Source organism: Sciurus vulgaris (genome assembly GCF_902686455.1).
Source record: "Sciurus vulgaris genome assembly, chromosome: 2".
Lineage (NCBI taxonomy): Eukaryota > Metazoa > Chordata > Mammalia > Rodentia > Sciuridae > Sciurus > Sciurus vulgaris.
Window position 1 is genome coordinate 11,909,957 of NC_136462.1, and position 18,687 is coordinate 11,928,643.

General features: G+C 54.7%; 1 protein-coding gene across 1 annotated transcript; it reads left to right on the forward strand.

Annotated features, from left to right (window-relative positions):
• Window positions 1–11,492: 11,492 nt before the first annotated feature.
• On the forward strand, window positions 11,493–15,783 carry LOC306653602 (alpha-1-antitrypsin-related protein-like; the record flags this gene model as incomplete). The annotated part of the gene is made up of 4 exons (XM_079126645.1): window positions 11,493–12,132; window positions 13,454–13,724; window positions 14,555–14,780; window positions 15,577–15,783. 4 exons carry the CDS (start codon window positions 11,493–11,495, stop codon window positions 15,766–15,768), a joined length of 1,329 nt encoding a protein of 442 aa, XP_078982771.1. The 3' UTR covers window positions 15,769–15,783.
• Window positions 15,784–18,687: the final 2,904 nt, after the last annotated feature.

The window sequence follows — 18,687 nt, forward strand, 5'->3', positions numbered from 1 at the left end:
ATCAAGGTTCATGCCGGCATTGTTCAAGAATGTCATCCTGCCACACAGCAAGTTTGTCACCAGGCGCCTTTTATGATTTTAGTTTCACAAGTCCAGACAAATACCAAATACAGCTTATTATTACTACATAACACACAACGGTAGCAATTCCTATCATTTCCTTGTCTCACTACACATTCCGATTTTTACTCCCCGATAACCGGGTCTGTCCGTAAGTCACGCGTGCCACAGACCCCACCAGTTCCATTTGGGCTCTGGTAGCTGTGGAGATGTCCTAGCCTCCAGTTAACCCCCGTTTATTCCACTCTGGACCCCCAAAAGTTGAAAGACGTTTTGGCTTTTGGCCAGTCCACCATTTTTGGGGGGTGTTCACAAGCGGGAATTGGAATACCTTTTTCTTCTTCTGTGCACCCCAAGTAAAACTGGATGTCGGTAGGTGATGAGGCCTCCGTAGGGAAACATTGGGAACCCCCCAGACCCCAAAACTCCTTTGGGCTGCCTCCACCATAATTTCACTCAATTAGGACTCTCCCAAGATTCATACCATAAGTGGCAGTACGTTTTAGATAATGACTCAAAACGGCCACCAGAGGGCACCCACGACCATTTGCAAGCTTTTTGGATTTTGTGTGTTCACCCCGCCCTTTTTTCCACCTGTTCCACCACCCAAGTTCTCCTCACTAGGAATGGTCCCAAACCTCTCCCCCTCCTTACTCTGGCCAGACTTCCCCCTCCTTCCTGCCCTCCTCCTGCAAGCCCCCTCCTCCTGCAGATGCAGCTCCTCCTCTTCCTCCGCAGAGCCCTCCCACCTCCTCTCCCCCTCCTCCAGGACGTCCCTCCACCCACTCCCTCCCCTCCTCCCCTGTTAGCACAGGCACACCGATCTCATCAGACCCTCCCACCGCCTGACCCACAGCTTCTTTGTCCCCTCCAGGAAGTTGTTGGTGCAGAAGGCATTGTGTGAGTCCACGTTCCATTCTCACTCCAAACGTTTAGGGTCTTTCTCTGCTGATTCCTCTACTTATATTTAGGAATTTAGATATCTTTCCCAGACTTATGATCTCACTTGGCATGTCTTTCTTCTGCTCTCACCCCAGACTAACAACCCTGCATCCAACAGACACCACAAGATCATGCCAACCAGGTCCACCTAACGGACATAACTCTCCCCACGGGCACAAGAAAAGCCTTTTACCTGAACTCCAACAAAGTAAGAATTAACAGCCATGTCATTTTTCCAGGACTCTCATTTCCTTTTCCTTAAATTCTGTATTTTTTGAGCTCATAACATTGATGTTTTTTGATCAGTCCTATTTTTATTCAACTCAAGTTTTTGAATATCTGCTACATTGCAATGGAAATCTCACCTATAAAAACTACAAGGCCTTTGTTTTTGTGTTAGGTGTATATTGTGTTGTCTGTCTCTTGTGTGTCCAAAAATCGTGTACACGATATCAGGACTTGCCTCCCAAGTCTCCAGGAGGTCGAATTAAAAATGTTAATCACTTGTTTCTAGGACTTTTCTCCAACAGAAAAGAGATGGCAGATACTGGTCAAAATATACCTATCTGACATCTTGGTTTGTACAGTAAAATAAGTAAATTGGATTTGACATGTGTGGGATTACTCAAATGTGTTTCTTGGAGACATCTGATTAATTTACAGGGTTATAGTAAATATGTTCCTATCTTCCAGGTACGAAAGTCTTTAAAACAGAACATAGGTCAGACTGCTGTTCTCCAAGCAAAGCTTGTCTGTGATGGTAATTTATATTTTAGATATAATGTTATATTATGTTAACTAATGTTTATGTAAACTCTGAAAGCAAAACATACAAACTTTGTAAAATGACATTTAAGAAAGGGTGTGAAGGATGATAGCAAAAAATGGGACAACAGTGACTGAGACTGGGGTCTCTATGACCTCACAGCTGTGGCATGCCTGAGGTCTGGAACTGTTCCTGTGCAGGGGCACGAGATGCCTGGCTGCTGTGGCAGTACCCTCCCTGGGGAGGCTCTGTGCAGAAGTCCTATCAGCTCTGACATTGGTCTCAGGCACACAGCTCCTGGGCAGGAGCTAGATAACCAGTGTTTCCTCAGCTCCCTTCTCTGGTTCCTGCCCACTTACAGTAACTTGGGACAGTGGACTTCTTTGAGAGCTACACAAGGCTCCTAACATTGCACTTTGCAGCTGTGAAAAAGTTACATAGATGTCCTAGTCTCTCTAATTTCCTGAAAACAAAGAATAATGCTTACATAGTCTTTAACCAGATAATAAGAAATATATAAATAAAGATTGCTCGTGTAACTCTTTAGATCTGCATTTCCATCAAAGAACAGAGCTCCATCTGATCCCAACTTAATCTTCAAAATCTGTGTTTATAAAGCTTTATTTTCCAATCCTCCTTTGCCCCTTGCTGGACCTGAGAGTTTGGTCATGCTGGTTGTGGCAAAAGAGACAAAAGTCAGCTTCAGAATTAGAATGTTTTACCTAAGGTTTGTGAAGAACCTCGTCTTACCTGAGATAAGGCTCTGCCTCACCCACCCTGCTGCATGTTAGAAATGGCTCCAAAGTAAGCCATACCTTAACTCATTTAAAGTTGTGTTCAAAAGTTTGATGCTTGTTGTAAAGATTACTGTGATCTCAAACAGGGGATATAATGAATAACTCAGCTGAAATTCAAGATAGCTATTGCACAAACTGAATGTTTTGCTGTTGGTGATCGCATTTTATATTTTCCTTGTAAACTCTGTAACTGTTACCTGATTGATGTTTTGCAGAAGTACTGTTTCAAGAACAAACGATGTAAATTAACTTGAAATAGTAAGCCATCATCTATAGGACAGATAATATACACCTCAATTAGTTGAAAGGGGATAAATAACTGTAAAATTATAGACATTGAAGTTAAAGCCCAGTACTCTTACTAGACTAACTTGTTGGATGTTTAAGATCAAACTTAGAGACTGAGATTAAAACAAAGGGACCGAGAATACCAGTTTGGCTCATGCCCTCAGAGTCAGCCTGAATCCAGGGAACAAGAGAACTTCTCTAAGGGGCTTTGCAACTCTGGGCCACACAACCTCCCCATCAGGGAGACTGATGAGACCACTGGAGGATGAAAAGCCAATCAGTGCACCTGCTGCAAAGAAGGGTCATGAAAAAGGGAGACATTGCTGATGCTTCCAAGGGAAGCCACCTCACTGAGGAGACCCTGCCTAACAAACAGCACTAATGGAGCCAAGAAGCTGCTCTTAAGTTCCCCACGAGTGACCCCTGCGGGAACTCAGCCGATTCTTAACAGACAGGAACAGGTCAATTTGACCAGCTTGGTCTTAAACACCTAGCAAAACAGTGAAAGCCAAAATATAGCCATTCTTGGGCACTTAAAAGAAACAATCGTTAGATGTAACTTAAGATGTACACTTGTGTTAACCCCCTAGAATAAATAAAGAGTGATAACTATGAAGAGAAACGGCCAGAGTCAGGAGTTTTGGTCTATTTCAGGCCTACAGATCCTTCTAAGCTACACAGGTAGGCTTGATCTATGCTTGCTAGTATGATTATCTAGCCCTCAGTCACAGAAATGTAGAGAGCTCTACTAAACACAGGTTATACCATCAAGAGGACTTGGTTATACAGTCACTGCCACCAAAAGCTAGAACAGCAACTCCAGAAGGCAGTAGAGGCATCTGCTGCCTCCCTGGCATCCGTACAAAGACAAATAACATTTATTGCTCAAGTTTCCTTACAGAACTGCCGAGCGCTAGATACGACCGCAGACAAAGGGGGAACACGCCTCTTCCTAAGAGAAGAATGTTGTTGCTGCGTCAGTGAATCCGGTCTGGTGGAAAAGAACGTCGCCATTCAGACACCTGAGTGAAAGGCCAAAGGAACAGCAATCAAACGACCCCTGGCCAGGATGGCTGAACTCCACTCTGGTCACCTGGCTGACCCCTACCCTTACTCCCCTGTTTGTGATAGGATTTCTGCTAACGATTCCTCTCTGTCTTCTCGGGTTTGCCCGGAACCGCATAAGTGAGGTTGCCAGGGTGACATACAACCAGATGCTCCTATACCCTAATAGCTGCATCCCCACCGACGTAGAGCCCAAACCTTTTATCCCCATGATGCCCCCTAACACGCAGAAAGTAGCCAGATGGACTCTGGCACCCTATATCACCAAAAAGGTCAGGGTGTTAGGTCAGGACTTAAGCGGTTACATGGGAGGGAACAACTGAGGAAGCGGGCAGCACGTCAAAGAGCAACCAGTCAAACATGGACAGATAAACCCCATTGACCCTTACGTCCACTGGTCACTCAGCAGGACCCCTGCCTATTCTGGCCTATACAGACCCTGGGCAGCCAGGGCCACATGCGATTTTCTCCAGCTCTCCACCCTGGCCTGTACCCCAGGGGCTGGGAATTTCACCCAAGAGCTAAATTCCAATAAAGCTTTGCTTCACTGTTTCTGTCCACTTTTGTTTGGCCACTGGCCCTCACCCTTGAGCTTGTACACACCACCCTGCAGGGCTGAGAACTCTCACTGTCCTCCCGGGTCGGTGTCCACGGGCTGCACAGCTAGCCACATGCACAGTCGGACACCACAAGACCAGGCAGCTTCTGTGTGGACCTGAGCAGCTTCCTGACCACTTGGTGGCTCCTGAGCACAGGAGTCGGAGGAAACTGCCCTCCCCAGCTCCCTGCCCAGCACAGTCAGAAGTGGCCAAGTGAGCAGGTGACTAATGTAGTTTCACAGAGGACGGATGGTGAAGAGCCGGTGTGACCTGGTCCTCAAATACCTCCGCCTCAATGTTCTCGTTGAGCACGGGGGCAGAAACATCCCTCTTGCAGTGTCTCCAGGAGAACACAGTGAGACGGCACCTCTTTCGAATCTCCAACCTGGTCATGCCCAGCCCAGACAGCCTCCTGGGGATGTGAGCTGGGCCAGGGGAGGTGGGGCCTCAGCATCTGGACGCCCAAAGTCCCTTGAGCATGAGCCACATGCCCACACCGAACTCCTATGTCCAGACTTTTGCTGTACAGCTTGTCCCTTTGCTGGACACAGGGGCTGGTCTTTCGAGCTCAGAGGTGCTGACGGTGGCCCTCAGGGGCCGGGAGTGCTCTGTCAGCCACTGTTGGCCTCACAGCTGTGACGGGGGCTGTGGCATCAAGAAGGCCCCCAGGAACCAGAGGGAGACCATCCGGGCAGGGACGGAGCAGACTAGCCGCTCTCAGCCTGGTCCAGGCACCACCAGGATGCAGAGCCCTTTGTCCCTCCCCCAGGAGCATGCAGAGAGAGGAGAGGCCAACCCGGATTGGGGGGAGCCTTTAAGCTCTGGCCTTCTCGGTGGCTGCAGCAGGCTCCTCCCGTCCTGACCGATGTAGCCAGAATTCATCAAAGTCATTCAAACATCTTCACCTCCCATCCTGGCCTGGAATGTGGCCTGGGACACGAGAGGCACCCAAGGCAGGGAGAACAGCCTTCAGGAGGGACCGCCCGGGGAAGGCTGGTGACATGGGGCTCGGCACATGCTCACAGGCCCCTGGCAAGAAGGTGCCAGGAGGCTGCGGGGGACACAGGCAGAGTGGGGCTGGGGAGGATAAGAGCAGGCAGGACAGGCCAGCAGGGACCGTCCCCCACCCCAGTGCCCTTGACCAGTAGTTTCCAGGGGACTGTGCTCTTCAGAGTCAAAGCTGCTGATTAGTCAAGGTTACCTGGGAACAACATGAACTAATATAATGAACAGTCAGAGGTGACACATTCTTTCAAAAAATTCCATTGTGCTCGTCGAACAAAGAACACAGGGAACAAAGTTCAAAGCCTGCATGAGGCAAAGATGCCCTGTTGAACCCAGAACTCTCAAGATCAACTGCCTGTATTTCCAAGGTGACTTTCAGCATCATATTTTCAGGAAGAAAAGTGCCTTGTGACAGGGCAGAGACCCAGAAGCTTCCCACTGAGCAGGTTGCGAATCCCACGCCTCCCTTTTCCGCCCTCCTCAGTGGCAAGATGGAAAAATGAGACCCACCTGTCAGGTTTCCTCCGTGAAAACTGCCATCAAGACTGCGGGCTCCGTGAGAAGGGCTCTGAGCGGTGCCCGGCGGCTCCCCATCTCTGGTCACCCGCAGCAAACCAGCTCAGAAGTAAATCACGAACCTGGACACCCTGGGTCTGGACCTGATGGGCGGGGTGTCGGTGAAGCTGGACCCCGAGGGGTGGGAGATGATGTGGTCGTGACCTGGGAATGAATGGGCCCAGCAGGGCCAGGGTGGATAAAGGCGGGTTCACCTCCTTGGGGGGTCGTCCTCCCACAGCGAGCCCCCACAGGCGGGAGGGACAACAGGCAGATGTGGCAGCCAGCATGGTTTCGGGAGTGGCCTGTGCCCATGGGCCCACAGAACATCTCATGGACACTTGGGATGGTCTCCAGGTCTGCTCCAAGACGAGAGAACTGGGGTCCCTGAGGAGGAAGCAGGGCAGGGAGAGGGAGCCTGCCTCCCCCTGACCATGACAGCACCTGTTCCAAGGTGGCTTCTCCCTGCCCCGGGGCCCAGCCTCCCGCACGCCTCCTTTGTGTGCTTCTGTCTGAGCACACAGAAAGGACTAGAACAAACTGCTCACACTCAAGTGGAGGAGGCGTACCTCACCATAACGGGGCTGCTCTGAGGGAAGCAGGCAGAGGGACCATCCCGCCGAGGGGCGTTGCAACCCTCTACAATTCGGGAGGTCTGCCCTGGAGATTGCTTCCGGTGCAGCAGGCACAGCAGGCCTTGTCAGGTCCTTTACTTTAGGTTCTGAGAGGGAAACAGAGGACGGGCCGCTCAGGGGGCTGCTGGGAGAGGCAGATAGGGGTCAGTCCGGGAGGGCCTGGCCCGGACCTGAGAGCAGGCTCAAGGCTGTGGCCTTGCAGGAAGGACAAGCCACTCCCTGAGCTACGCTGCTCTCTCTCGCTGAGTGAGGAGAGTCTCCATCTTCATGCTGTGCGGCGCACACTGTCACTGCATCTCTCCACTGCCAGGCTCTGGCCCCAGAAGGCCTGGTGTGGCCTTTCCTGGTGCTCGTGTGGCCTGGTGAGGCAGGACAGAGTGTGCGTTGCCCTGCGTGTCTGTGTGTCTCCGTGTGCGTGCACAGCTAAGTGTCTTCCAAGCGTGAACATCGGTAGAACCCGGATTAAGGAAGGCCACGGGGCTCCCAGGCATTATGGGCCTGATGACAGGAAACAACTCATGAAATTTTCTGAAGTGTCGCTCACGCCGTGGGTCAACAGCGACAGTGAGCCCTGGTGCCGCCCCTCCCCGGCATGGCTCGCGATGGCTTGAGACGGCATTCGCTGGGTCAGACAGCCTTGGCGTCCCCGGAAGCTCCCCGGGTGGAACACACCTGTGGCCACTCGGGAAGGCGATTCCCTTCCCTCGGCCCCACACATTCCCGATGCTCGTGTTTCCTGAGTGTCTGTCTGGCCTTTAGGTTGACACAGGGAACAGAGGTAGGCTTAGTGCGTATGAGGGGTCGGGAATTCTTAGGATTTGTGGGTCAGTAGAGCTGATCCTTCCCAATCAAACCCGGGGCCTCTGTGCCACTTGGCACTGGGCCACTGTCTCGGGTCTATGGTCTTAGGGCCTGAGAGACACATGGCGGGTCCTGACGAGAAACTTCCCAGGTCGCGCTGCAAAGGAGAAACTGCCTGCAGCCAGCCACAGGATGGCCCACACCTGTAATCCCAGTGACACAGGAGGCTGAGGCAGGAGGACCGCAAGGTCAAGGCCAGCCTCAGCAAGGTAGTGAGACCCGGTCTCAAAACAAAAAAATTAAAAGGCCCTGGGATATGGCTCAGTGATAGAGCAGCCCTGGGTTCAACACTGGTACTAAAAAAGGGAAGAAAAGAGCCCTACAACTTCAGCGAGTAGAATAATCGAATGTCCCATGGATTAGGCACAGTTCACGGCTCTTTTTTTTTCTTCTTTTTTTTTTCGGTACTGGGGTTGGAGCTCAGGGACACTTAGCCACATCCCAAGCCCTATATATGTTTTATTTAGAGACAGAGCCTTGCTAAGTTGCTTAGGACCTCACTAAGTTGCTGAGACTGACTTTGAACTTGCAATCCTCCTGTCTCAGCCTCCCGAGTTGCTGGGATTCCAGGTGCGGGACACAACTCTTCACATGAGGAAACTGCTGCTTCCTCTCTGCGACGCTGAGGTGTGTCTCAGCAGAGAAGACCCCCGAGTCAGGGAGTCACAAGGCTGCTCCCACCTCCCCACTGATGGCCGGGCTCCAGCTGGTTCCACTGCACTGACCAGGTCAGGGAGGGCAGCAAGGCCTCAGGTGACAGGGGCACCTTGCAGGCAGACACCTGGCCAGCTTCAGGAGGTGCCCGAGGCTCGTGTCCAGCACAGAAGGGCCCTGCTCACATGGGAACTCAGTGTCCCCACACTCCTAAAGTGGCCTATAAGTCCCCGAGGGATGCACGTGAGTGAGGAGCCAACTCAGGGGGCAGGTGAGCCAGCGAGTCCTTCTCCACCAGCCTCCTGAGCTGACTTGGGCAGTGCTTGGGGCCTCTCCGCCTGGCTCAGCATCCCGGGTCCACCCAGGAGAAACCGAGGCACACACAGCAGCAGGACTCACGGGCAGAGCTGGATCTGAGCCCAGGTGACCAAGCCTTGGCCGTGCTGCCGGGAGACTCAGGGAGGGTGAACCGCCTGGCTCTGCCGCCCCCAGCACACAGTGGGCCCACAGGCTGAGCGCTGGGTGGGAGCTGACCTGGCGACCTTCCCTCCTGTGGCCCCTCCACACGTGGACTGGCTCGGCCGCCTGTCTTTGCTGGTCTCTGCCCTGCAGAGGCTGGAGGAGGAGGCCTGGGCAGCCCCTGCCCTCTTCTGCAGCTGGGCCTCTGCCTCTGTCTCCTCACCCAGCTCCTTCGGGAATCTAGCTCAAGCCAGGGACCCAGTCAGGGGCTTCTGCACTGCATGTCCCCACCTCCCTCAGGGAGAAAGGGAGCCCTTGTAGCTCAGCCCAGCAAGCTGGTTCCCCAGAATTCCTGAGGACGGTCCAGGGTCCTCTCCCCTCTGCTCACCGGCCCCACCCTCCTGCCCCAGGGGCCTCTGCCCTTGATCTCCAGGTCCCCCAGGGAGCGGTGTGTTCATTAACTCCTCAGGTGACCTGGCTGCCCAGTCTGCCTCTCCTCACTCTCTCTTGATAGGTTCATGGCTTTGCACCCCATCTGTCAGCCCCTCGCCATCCTGAAGGCTGTGGGCCTGCAAAGCCCCACCTCTGCCCAGGAGCTGCCCTCTCGGCTCATATCTGGATGGAAGTTTTGACACCTACTAAATAAACCTAAGTTTATTTCACTTAATTTCCCCCATCCTATTTTAAAGAAGAGGTTCAGAGAGGTTCCACTATTCCTTGGGGGTGGCACAGCTTACTCTTGGCAACCTGGAAGAGAACTCAGGTCTATTTTAATTTCTTCGTGCCCCCAAAACTGATCTTCTAGAGAGACCAACCTCGCCATGTCCACAATAGGTCTGGAACAATATTGGTGGCCAGGACAGAGCACTGGGCTGCTGACAGGGCCTTAGCTATGTATGTGTAGGGCCCTGGGGTCAATCGTAGCAGGGTACTTCAAGGACACTGCCCTGACCCCAGGGGCACTGTGCTCCAGGTGGACTGTGGACCCCGTGGCTCTGAGCTGCCCCCTGATGCTCAGGAGACCAGCTGTTGTCTCCTGGCATAGCAGCCTAGACCTTGGGACCCACATCGTCCTCACCCCAGGAAGGAGAAACATCCCAAGTGCCTGGGTCCAGGGGACACCTTGTCTCCATGTGTCAGATTCAACCAGGTCTTGGGTAACTCAACCCACACTGCACAGGAAAGTCCCGTCCAGTCCAGAAAGAGGACAAGAAAGTTGGGGTGGCAAGCCCTTCTGCAAGGGTGCTCCACAGGGGACACTCCAACATCAAGCACTGCAGCGTTACCACAGACACCTAGTGTTTTCGAGGCTGCTGCCAAACCTGCAGCATCCCATGGCAAGGTATCTCCCAGCTCAGTAGATCTATACTGCCAGGACCAGGAATCTGCCCAGCCCTGAGCAGTGACCACACTCCCAACTGCAGAGGAGTTAGAACTACGGGAACCACCCCAGCTGCCCACAGAGCACCAGGCCAGACTGGAGGCATGTCTGGTCCCAGCTCAGTTTGACCTGCTGTGTGGTCTTGAGTGTGTTCCTAAACCACTCTGAGTCTTGCTTTCCCCCATTCTGTAAAATAGAATAAGACGTGCTTCGAGACCAAAGCTAATGTCCATAAGTGTCAAGGACCAGGGTGATCTCGGGGGCTCTGTATTAGTAGCTTTTCCCAGGTCAGGAATGTCACAGGACTCAGACAAATACCAAATTCAGGTGGCTTATGAAGTGGGGGCCACTGTGGTTGGGAAAAGAGGAAAGCGCACGAGGTGTTTGGAATCTGGGGAGCCTGGACTGGAGTCAGGCAGCCGTGGCCCATCACAGCTACTCTGTGTTCTGGCTATGTGTCTTGGCAAAAGGTCCTGCCCTCTCTAGGCAGCAACTGCTCCATCTAGTGTATAATGGGGATCGGAGACGGGCAGCAGAAATGTTTCTGGTGCTTGAAAGTCCTTCCTGATCCTGACGGAGCCCATCTGCTGGGTACCTGAGGGGGCAATTCCCTTAGGCTTCCTGTGCCTCAGTTTCCTTGTTGTACAGTGGGGGCTTTGGCACTTACAGCTCAAGGTCATTGTAGCTGCAAGTGGAGTGGCCAAGCCCGTGGGCTCAGGACCCAGTCTGCCTGGCGGGTGAGTTGGTTCTGCTGCTTTACTTGCTGGCTGACCTTGGACGTGTGCCTTAACCTCTCTGGGCTTCAGCTTCCTCAGTAATGGTGGGTAGTTACAGTTCTCCTCTCCGCACTGACAAGAAAGTGAAGCGTGAACACAGGTGAGAGCAGGGACAGAGCTTGCCAGAGGGACGCTGGTTTGGGTATTTTTCTGGGTTTCTTCAGTGATGAGGTCTTAGCACATTTTGTACTGGGCAACTCACGATGAGGGGAGGTCTGTTTGGACTCATGGCTCAGGATCCATATCTGGTGAGGGCTTTCTTGTCTCCCAGATGTTGTGAGGTGCACAGGGGATCCCATGGCCAGGCCCAGGGAGCACGTGTGCGTGCCTCCTCCGACCTCTCATCCAATATCTCCAGACTCAACCACGGGGCTGCACCCGAGGCCCTTATGGGGTCCTAATTGCCTGCCCGGAGCCTCGTCCAGTCTCTGCGCCCTGGAGACCTCACCACGGGGACTAGCCCAGGCGTGGGCTTCAGGTGCAGCGAGTCTGTCATCATTTCAGATGGGGACAGGGAGAGGCCTGCCCAGGGTGGGCATGCGGCATAGGGCCAACCAACAGACTGTTCTGCTTGGTGTCAGTCACTGGCCAGGGAGTGGCCTTGGCCCATGCTCAGGACACAGCCCCACCCTGTCTGTCTTGCAGGACGATGCCATCCTGCAGCTCGTGGGGCCTCCTCTTGCTGGCAGGCCTGTGCTGCCTGGCCCCAGGCTTCCAGATGACAGAGCCCCAGGAGATAGCCTGGTCTGATCACGGCCACCAGCACCAGGAACCTCTACCCTGCCATAATTTCTCCGCGGACGTCATCGACCTGGCCTTCACCTTATACAGGGAGCCAGCCACCTGGTCCAGACACACCAATATCTTATTCTCACCCGTGAGCATCGCTATGGCCTTTGCGATGCTCTCCATGGGGACCAAGGGTGACACACACGCCCAGATCCTGGAGGGCTTGAAGTTGAAATCCAGGGGGACGCCTGAGGCTCAGATCCATGAGTGCTTCCGGCACCTCCTCCTCGTCTTCCAGCAGCCGGGCAAACGGCGGCAGCTGACCACGAGCAGCAGCCTCTTCATCCAGAGAAGGCTGAAGCTCCTGGATAAGTTTGTACAGGACGCCAGGAATCTGTACCACTCAGATATCGTCCCCATCAACTTCAAGAACATCAAAGGAGCTAAGAAACAGATCAACAGTTACATGGAGCAGAAAACCCAAAGAAAAGTAAAGGGTCTGGTCAAGGATCTGAAGAATGGCACGGCTCTTGCCCTGGTGAACTACATTTCCTTCCACGGTAAGGTGGCGCCACCGGCCTGAGCGGGTTCCAGAGAAATAATCCAGGTGGTGCTCAAGCTTCCACTTCCTAAACTTTTCTTAGCAATTGGGAAAGGAACAGGGCAGGCTGTCCACAGGGCAGTTTTCCACTAGGGAACAGTTTAATCCATTCCCTGAACCAAGGAGGCCAGGGAGGAAGAGCTAGCACAGATCAGGGGTCATCTCTGCAGGACTTGTCAGAGCCCTGGCTGTCCTCAAGCCCCCTGGGAATCCCCGCCCGGGAGGGGCACATGTGACGTGTCCTAACCAGAGAGACACAAATGCAAGTTGAAGCAGGCGGTAGCAGGGAGTGGCTTGCATGGTGCTTTGGACAGCCCTTGCTCTGGAAGAGTGGCAGCTCAGGGTGAGCAGGAGCTGGGTTCGAATCCTGCCTCCACCACTCATTGGCCTCCACATTGGACGAAGCATCTCACCCTCTTTGGAATGTGACTTCTTGTCTTGTCATGAACAAACTATACCCAGTTGTCAGGTCTGAAAGGAGGACCCAAGTTGCACAGGGGACTATGGGGCACGTCACAGCTGAGAAGCTGGTGTGGCTCCCCAGCCAGCCCAGTGGCCAGGACCTCAGGGCCCAGGTCCTAAGGCAGCATCCACTGCCCCAGGGCAATGGCCTGGGGAGGCCAGGGGGGTCAAGGCCAGGGGCAGCTCCTCTCCATCTTGGATGCCTTGTTCCTGGTCAGAGTCCTGTCGTGCTGAGCCCCAGGCCACCGTCAACTTTGCCAAACTTAGGGAGGATCTTGTCCCTCCCAACCCAGCCTCCTCCTGTCCAATGAGATATGGAGGCTCAGGCTTCCCTGTGGCACCTGCCACAGTGCTGGTTGCGAGGGTTGGGGCTGTTGTCCGGCAGAGGGGAACTCCGGGCGTCTGTGTGTTCCATGTGTCCAGGACGAGGACCTAGGAGTGCCTGCAATGTTTGCCCTGAATACATTCAAAACCATGTATCCACAGGGACAGGAAACTGTCAGGAAAGAAGTACCTGGTGTGGTCATGCCCATTAAAGTCCTTAGCATCTCCAGGTTACTAGTAAATCAACTTTAAGCCCCAGTACAGGGTTGCCTCTTTGGAAACTGGGTTTTCAAAATAAGTCTGATGGTATCAAAACCCTAAAACCTCCTCCAGCTTTCAATTGTTTCCACACAAACCTTTCAGCAGCCCGACATTTCCTCTTAACCCCATCGGACAGATGCTGAAGCAGAGGCTCAGTGAGAGCTTCGCAGGAAGGGGGTCAGGGCACCCTGGGGCTGCCTACGTACCCAAACCTTGCTCTCCCCCCGCTCCAGCCAGATGGAACGAGGAGGCCGAGGCTGAGCGGCACATCACAGAAGACTTTCACGTGAACAAGAAGACCACAGTCAAGGTGCCCATGATCAACTGCCTGGGCAATTTCTTCCTGCATCGGGACAAGGAGCTGTCCAGCTGGGTTCTGGTTCAGCACTACCTGGGCGACACCACTGCCTTCGCCATCCTGCCAGACCCGGGGAAGATGGAGCAGGTGGAGAAGAAACTGACCCAAAGGCACTTTGAAGATATCCTGAGAGCCATTGACTTGAGGTGACTCCCCAGCCCAGGACCCCACATGGGAGCTGCCAGTGACCCACAGGGAGGTGCCCTTCCCCAGGGCCAGGGAGACTGTGCAGGGCCCTGGGCTACAGGCACACCATCAGTGTCAGTCAGGCTCAGAGAGGGGGAGGGACCAGCAGAGGGCAGACCCAGACCCTGGCCTAAAGGATTTCACTGCCCTCCAAGAACAGTGCCCGGCCCTTCACCCAGTACCTGGGCAGAAACTGCAAGGCCAGCACGTTTTGTCAGGACCAAGAACAAAGGCCGGGGCCTGCAGGCTAGGGCGGCCCCAGGGAGGACTTCCCAGGAGGACTGGCCAAGGTGCACAGGGGAAAGCCTGCATGGAAAGGCCCAGAACAGGAACAGGCCCCACCGGAAGCTCAGGGCACCTTCCCACAGGCTCCACCTCTCTGTCACATCTCAGGCTGGTTCACTGGGTCCCGGGAGCCACACAGCTGGGTGTGTGGCACAGAGCAGGGCATCGGGCACCCTAAGAGCCCAGCTGGGCGCTGGTGCAGGAGGCACACTGCAGACAGGCACACGTGCAGGTTAAACTGCACCCATGTCACCACCACAGGGCCACCCGGCCCTCCTGAGGTCCCCACACGGGACCAGGAACAGAGCACAAGGCAGCCTGGGACTGGCTCCCAAGCCCAAGTGCCAGTGTGTGGCCTCAGCACAGGCCCCAGGGCCTCACCCTGTGCCTGGGAAAGTGGAGCTGAGAGCACACCAGGTGTCCAGGAAGCTAATGGACACCAAGTCAAGGGACTTCCCGACCTGCCCTGGGAGGGGACAGGACACTAAGTGGGAGAGTCAAACAGGAAAGGAAACACTTTCTCAGCCCAGGGTTGGGGGCAGCAGAAACTGAGAAACCGCTTCATTTCCTACCTTCATGCCAGGTCAGTCAATCTGCACTTCCCCAAACTGTCCATCTCTGGAACCTATGATCTGAGGATTCTCCTGAGCAGACTGGGCATCACCAAGGTCTTCAGCAACGGCGCTGACCTATCAGGGATCACAGAGAAATCTCCCCTGAGTCTCTCCCAGGTGAGGGCACGTGAGGACCACGGTCCAGGGGTCTGCAGGCCAGGGTGGGTGGGGCCTGCTCAGGCCTGAGGCTGAGGGAGGGGCCAAGGGGCACAGCAAGGTCCAGCGAGCTCCTCCCGCACATGCAGAGCTTCAAGAGCTCCAACAGGGAGAGGACAGAGCCAGGGAGGTGGCCTCCTGTGCTGCTGGCCCTGAGGGGCCCACTCACCCTTGGCCTCTTCCTTTCCCGGGACCTTTGAGTTGACCTTTCTGTTGACCCACATTGACACGGAGAGGCTTAGGCTCAGTGACTGCAGAGAATGTTCTGGAATCTTCCATCTGTGACACTGAGAGCTACTGGTGAACCCCCAATTCTGAATTATTACTGAGCTCAGACAAATGGGTCACTTGCTGAGGAAAGTGAGAGGGGACCAGGAGCAACTACAGGTCCACATGGGTGGACCTTGGGGTCTGGGCACTGGGAAGGTGACCACCAGAGTCTTCGTGACGAGAAGCTCATGACCCTACATGGAAAGGGGGTACGTGTGGAGGTCCCATGGAGGCCAATGGTCTTTCTCTTGTGCAGCTGAGGTTGTGTCCAAGGAAAGGAGGGGGAGGGGAGTAGGCTGAGTCAGGCGGAGGCTGAGACAGGGAGTGGGGACCTGGGTGACCAACAGGGAGGCCATGGACAAGGCAGGCTGGTCCAGGAGGAGAAGGTCCTGTGAGGACCTCCAGGCATGAGGCTCCCACCTGGGGGCTGGTGCAGCTGGGGTGGGGCGGCTGGGCCTCAGATCCCCTGTGCTTCTCTCCCCTCCAGGCCCTGCATAAGGCTGTGCTGACCTTGGACAAGAAAGAGATAGTGACCTCTGGGGCCACCAAATGGGAAGAGAATGCCTTGTCTAAGGCCCCCACTCTCCAGTTCAACAGGCCCTTCCTGCTCATTGTCAAGGATGAGTATACTAACTTTCCCCTCTTTGGCGCCAAAGTGGTGAATCCCATTCAGAAATAGCTTTCTCCAGCTTCAGCCCCTCCCCTCTAGGCCAAGTCACATTAAATTGAGCTGGTCTGGGCAATGTCTGTGGGTGACCTGAAATTCCTCATGCTGTGGTCTCTGTGTCTCCCTTTGTGTCCTGAGAGTGTGAGAACTCCAGGTCACAGGATCTCTCAGTGACACTGGGTCATGCGTGGAAGGTCCCTGTGCTGCACAGGCATGTGCTGGCCAGCGGTGACTGGCTGAGACCACGTCCTTTGGGTCCTGGGCATGTCCATGCCTGAGATCTCAGTCCTGTCTGGGAATCCTGAGGGGGTTGTGGGGCTCGACAGCAGCCCGAGGCCCAGGATCCATCCAGAGTCCCCACACCCCCCATTTTCCCCAAGCCCCCCAGGAGCAGGCCATGCCCACCCAACATCCCCCTCCCAGTTTTAGTTACCTTTTCGCTGCTGTGACTAAAAGACTCGACCAGAACAATTGTAGAAGAAGATAACTTTGAGTCAAGTCATCTAAGAATGGATAGTTTGGCAATTCAATGTCCTTGATCTCTTTCTCCGGCTTAGTAGCTCTGACTGGGCCTTCCATGCCACGTCCTTCAGTGTGGAGAGAGTGGACTTCCTGTCTCCTTCCTGATCTTGGAGGATTTCAGCCCTTCCTGGTTCAGTATGACCTTAGCTGTCCTATGTCATCTTAATTGCCTGGAGCTGTCTTTTTTTCTCTAGCTAATTTGTTGAGAGCCTCTAGCATGAAAGGACTTGAGTTTATTAAACGCTTCTTTGGGGCATCTGTTGAGATCCTGTGGCCCTGGTGCTGCCACCTCTCAGTGGCGATCTCCCATCAAGCCAGTGCCCCTGGACCCCAAGCCTTCTTATTTGGCACTTTTCCTACTCAGATTTTTGCAGGATCCCAGGAGGGGTTCCCCAAACCTGGAGATATTCTGTAGGCCCTTTTCCAGACATTCCCATCTGAGCTTCCAGAAGGTTCTAGATTAGCACAGCTCCCAAGTTCTCTTCCCCATGCTCAGTAGGTCCAGCTGGCTCAGTCTCTTCATAGTCTGTTCTGGATGGAAAGTGGGGTTCCTATTGGGACCAGCTCAAGGAGATCTACAGGCTTCAGGGTCGGAGGTCACATGCCATGTCCCCTCCCCCGACTCAGTGTCTAAGGAACTCGTGACCAGGTCTGAAGAACTCAGGACAGGGGCTCAAGAATAAGCCCACGTCTCTGGCACCCAAGATGTCCCATGTCACAAAGCCAGCATGTTCACTAGTAACCCAGGGGAGCAGGCTGGAGAGCCACCTCCTTTGCTGACGGCTGTGGGACACGGGCATGTGTTCTGCCACACGCCCAGAACAGGCCTGCTGTTGGGGAGCCAGGAGCACTGGAGCCCAGGCAGCGCCCCTCACAGGGAATCCCTGCTAGAGAGCCACAAGGGTGGGGCGGGCCTGTCCTCCCTTCCCGACTCTGAAAAGCCCCAGTGGCCCTCAGGACACCCCGGGAAGACGTCTAACATGGGACTGTCCTGAAGGAGGGAAATGCTGAGCTGGACCCTTCTGGGGTTCATCCACCTGCCCTGGGCCACAATTGCAGGCTCAGGACCTCAGGGCCCCTCCCAAGGCAGAGCAGAACCCCTCCCCTCCTGGGAAGCCACTGGCTGCACAGCAGGCCGCTGAGCTCTAGGCCCGATCCTGTGCCCCCTCACATGCTGGGAAGTCAGATTCTGGTTTTCCAGAGCCAGGAAGGAAATAAAGTCATGTCCAGCTGACTCACATATGTCCCTGCAGAGGCCTGCAGGTGGGTGGAAGACAGGCCTGCGGAAGGTCAGGGTCTGGGGTTGCTATGGCAATGGCTCTGCTGTGGATGTGGGAAGCCCAGGTGTGATGGAGGAGAGGAGGGGAGCAAGTCATCTCGTCAGCTGTGAAGTGACAGCTCCTCTCGCTGATGAAGCTCGTCCCTCTCCTACTCAGAACCAGTCCAAGGCTCCCTCTTGCCAATAAGATGAAGTTCAAAGGCATTTATCTGCAAAGTCCTGCCTGTCCCTGTCTCCGGCAGCCTCTCCTGCCTCAGTCACTTCTCTTTCTTTCATGTGTCCTGTGATGCCAGCTATGGAAAGTCCTGCTTGAGCTTCCAGAAGGTTCTAGATCAGCCTTCAGTTCTCCAGCTCTCTCCCTTTCTCTCAGTAGGTCTAGCAGGGACACAGTCCTGCGTGTGTCCTTATGATGCCAGCTACGGAAGGTCCTGCGTTTTCCCAGGTGGCCAGCAGCTTGTCCTCCAGGCCTTTCTCAGCCAGGTCCCCGTCCCTGAGAGTCTGCTGTCTACCAAGGTCCACACCAGTGCTTCATCCACCCGAGCGGGCTGTGATCCTCCCTTGAACACGGCTGGCCTGAGCCTCGTTCCCACCCACCCCACCCAGCCCCTCAGATGAGGCATCTCAGAGGCAGGGCCCTGTCCACCCCCCAGTCCTTGAGCTCCCTGGCCCTGGTCTCCCTGTAAGGCAGAGGACCACCCGGCACTTGATTAGTGAATGAGCAGCTGCGTGGACCTGGGACTTGATGGAAGAGCTGAGTGCGAGGTCATGGGCTCCTTGTTCTGGACGCCCCTTGGCCTGGCACTGATGGCCACATGTTTGTCCCAACTCCTCAGAGTTCAAAGGGCCCTTTGAGAGAATTAAAAATAAGCGACTGCAGACTCCATGCAGGAGAACCTGCTGCTCCAGAGCTGCCCAGGCCACCAGCACTGTGGCCGCCCGCAGGGCCCTCGCTGGGCGCCCAGGGAGGCCGGCTCCTCGGGTCCTCAGTGAGCAGCAGAGGAGTCTGCCTGCTCATGAGGCTGTGGCCACCTTCCAGCAGGACAGCAGAGACCTCTGCACCATGCAGCGAGCTCACCTGGGCGAGAGAGTGGCAGGCTGTCCTCCGACACGCAAAGGCCCTGGACTCCAGT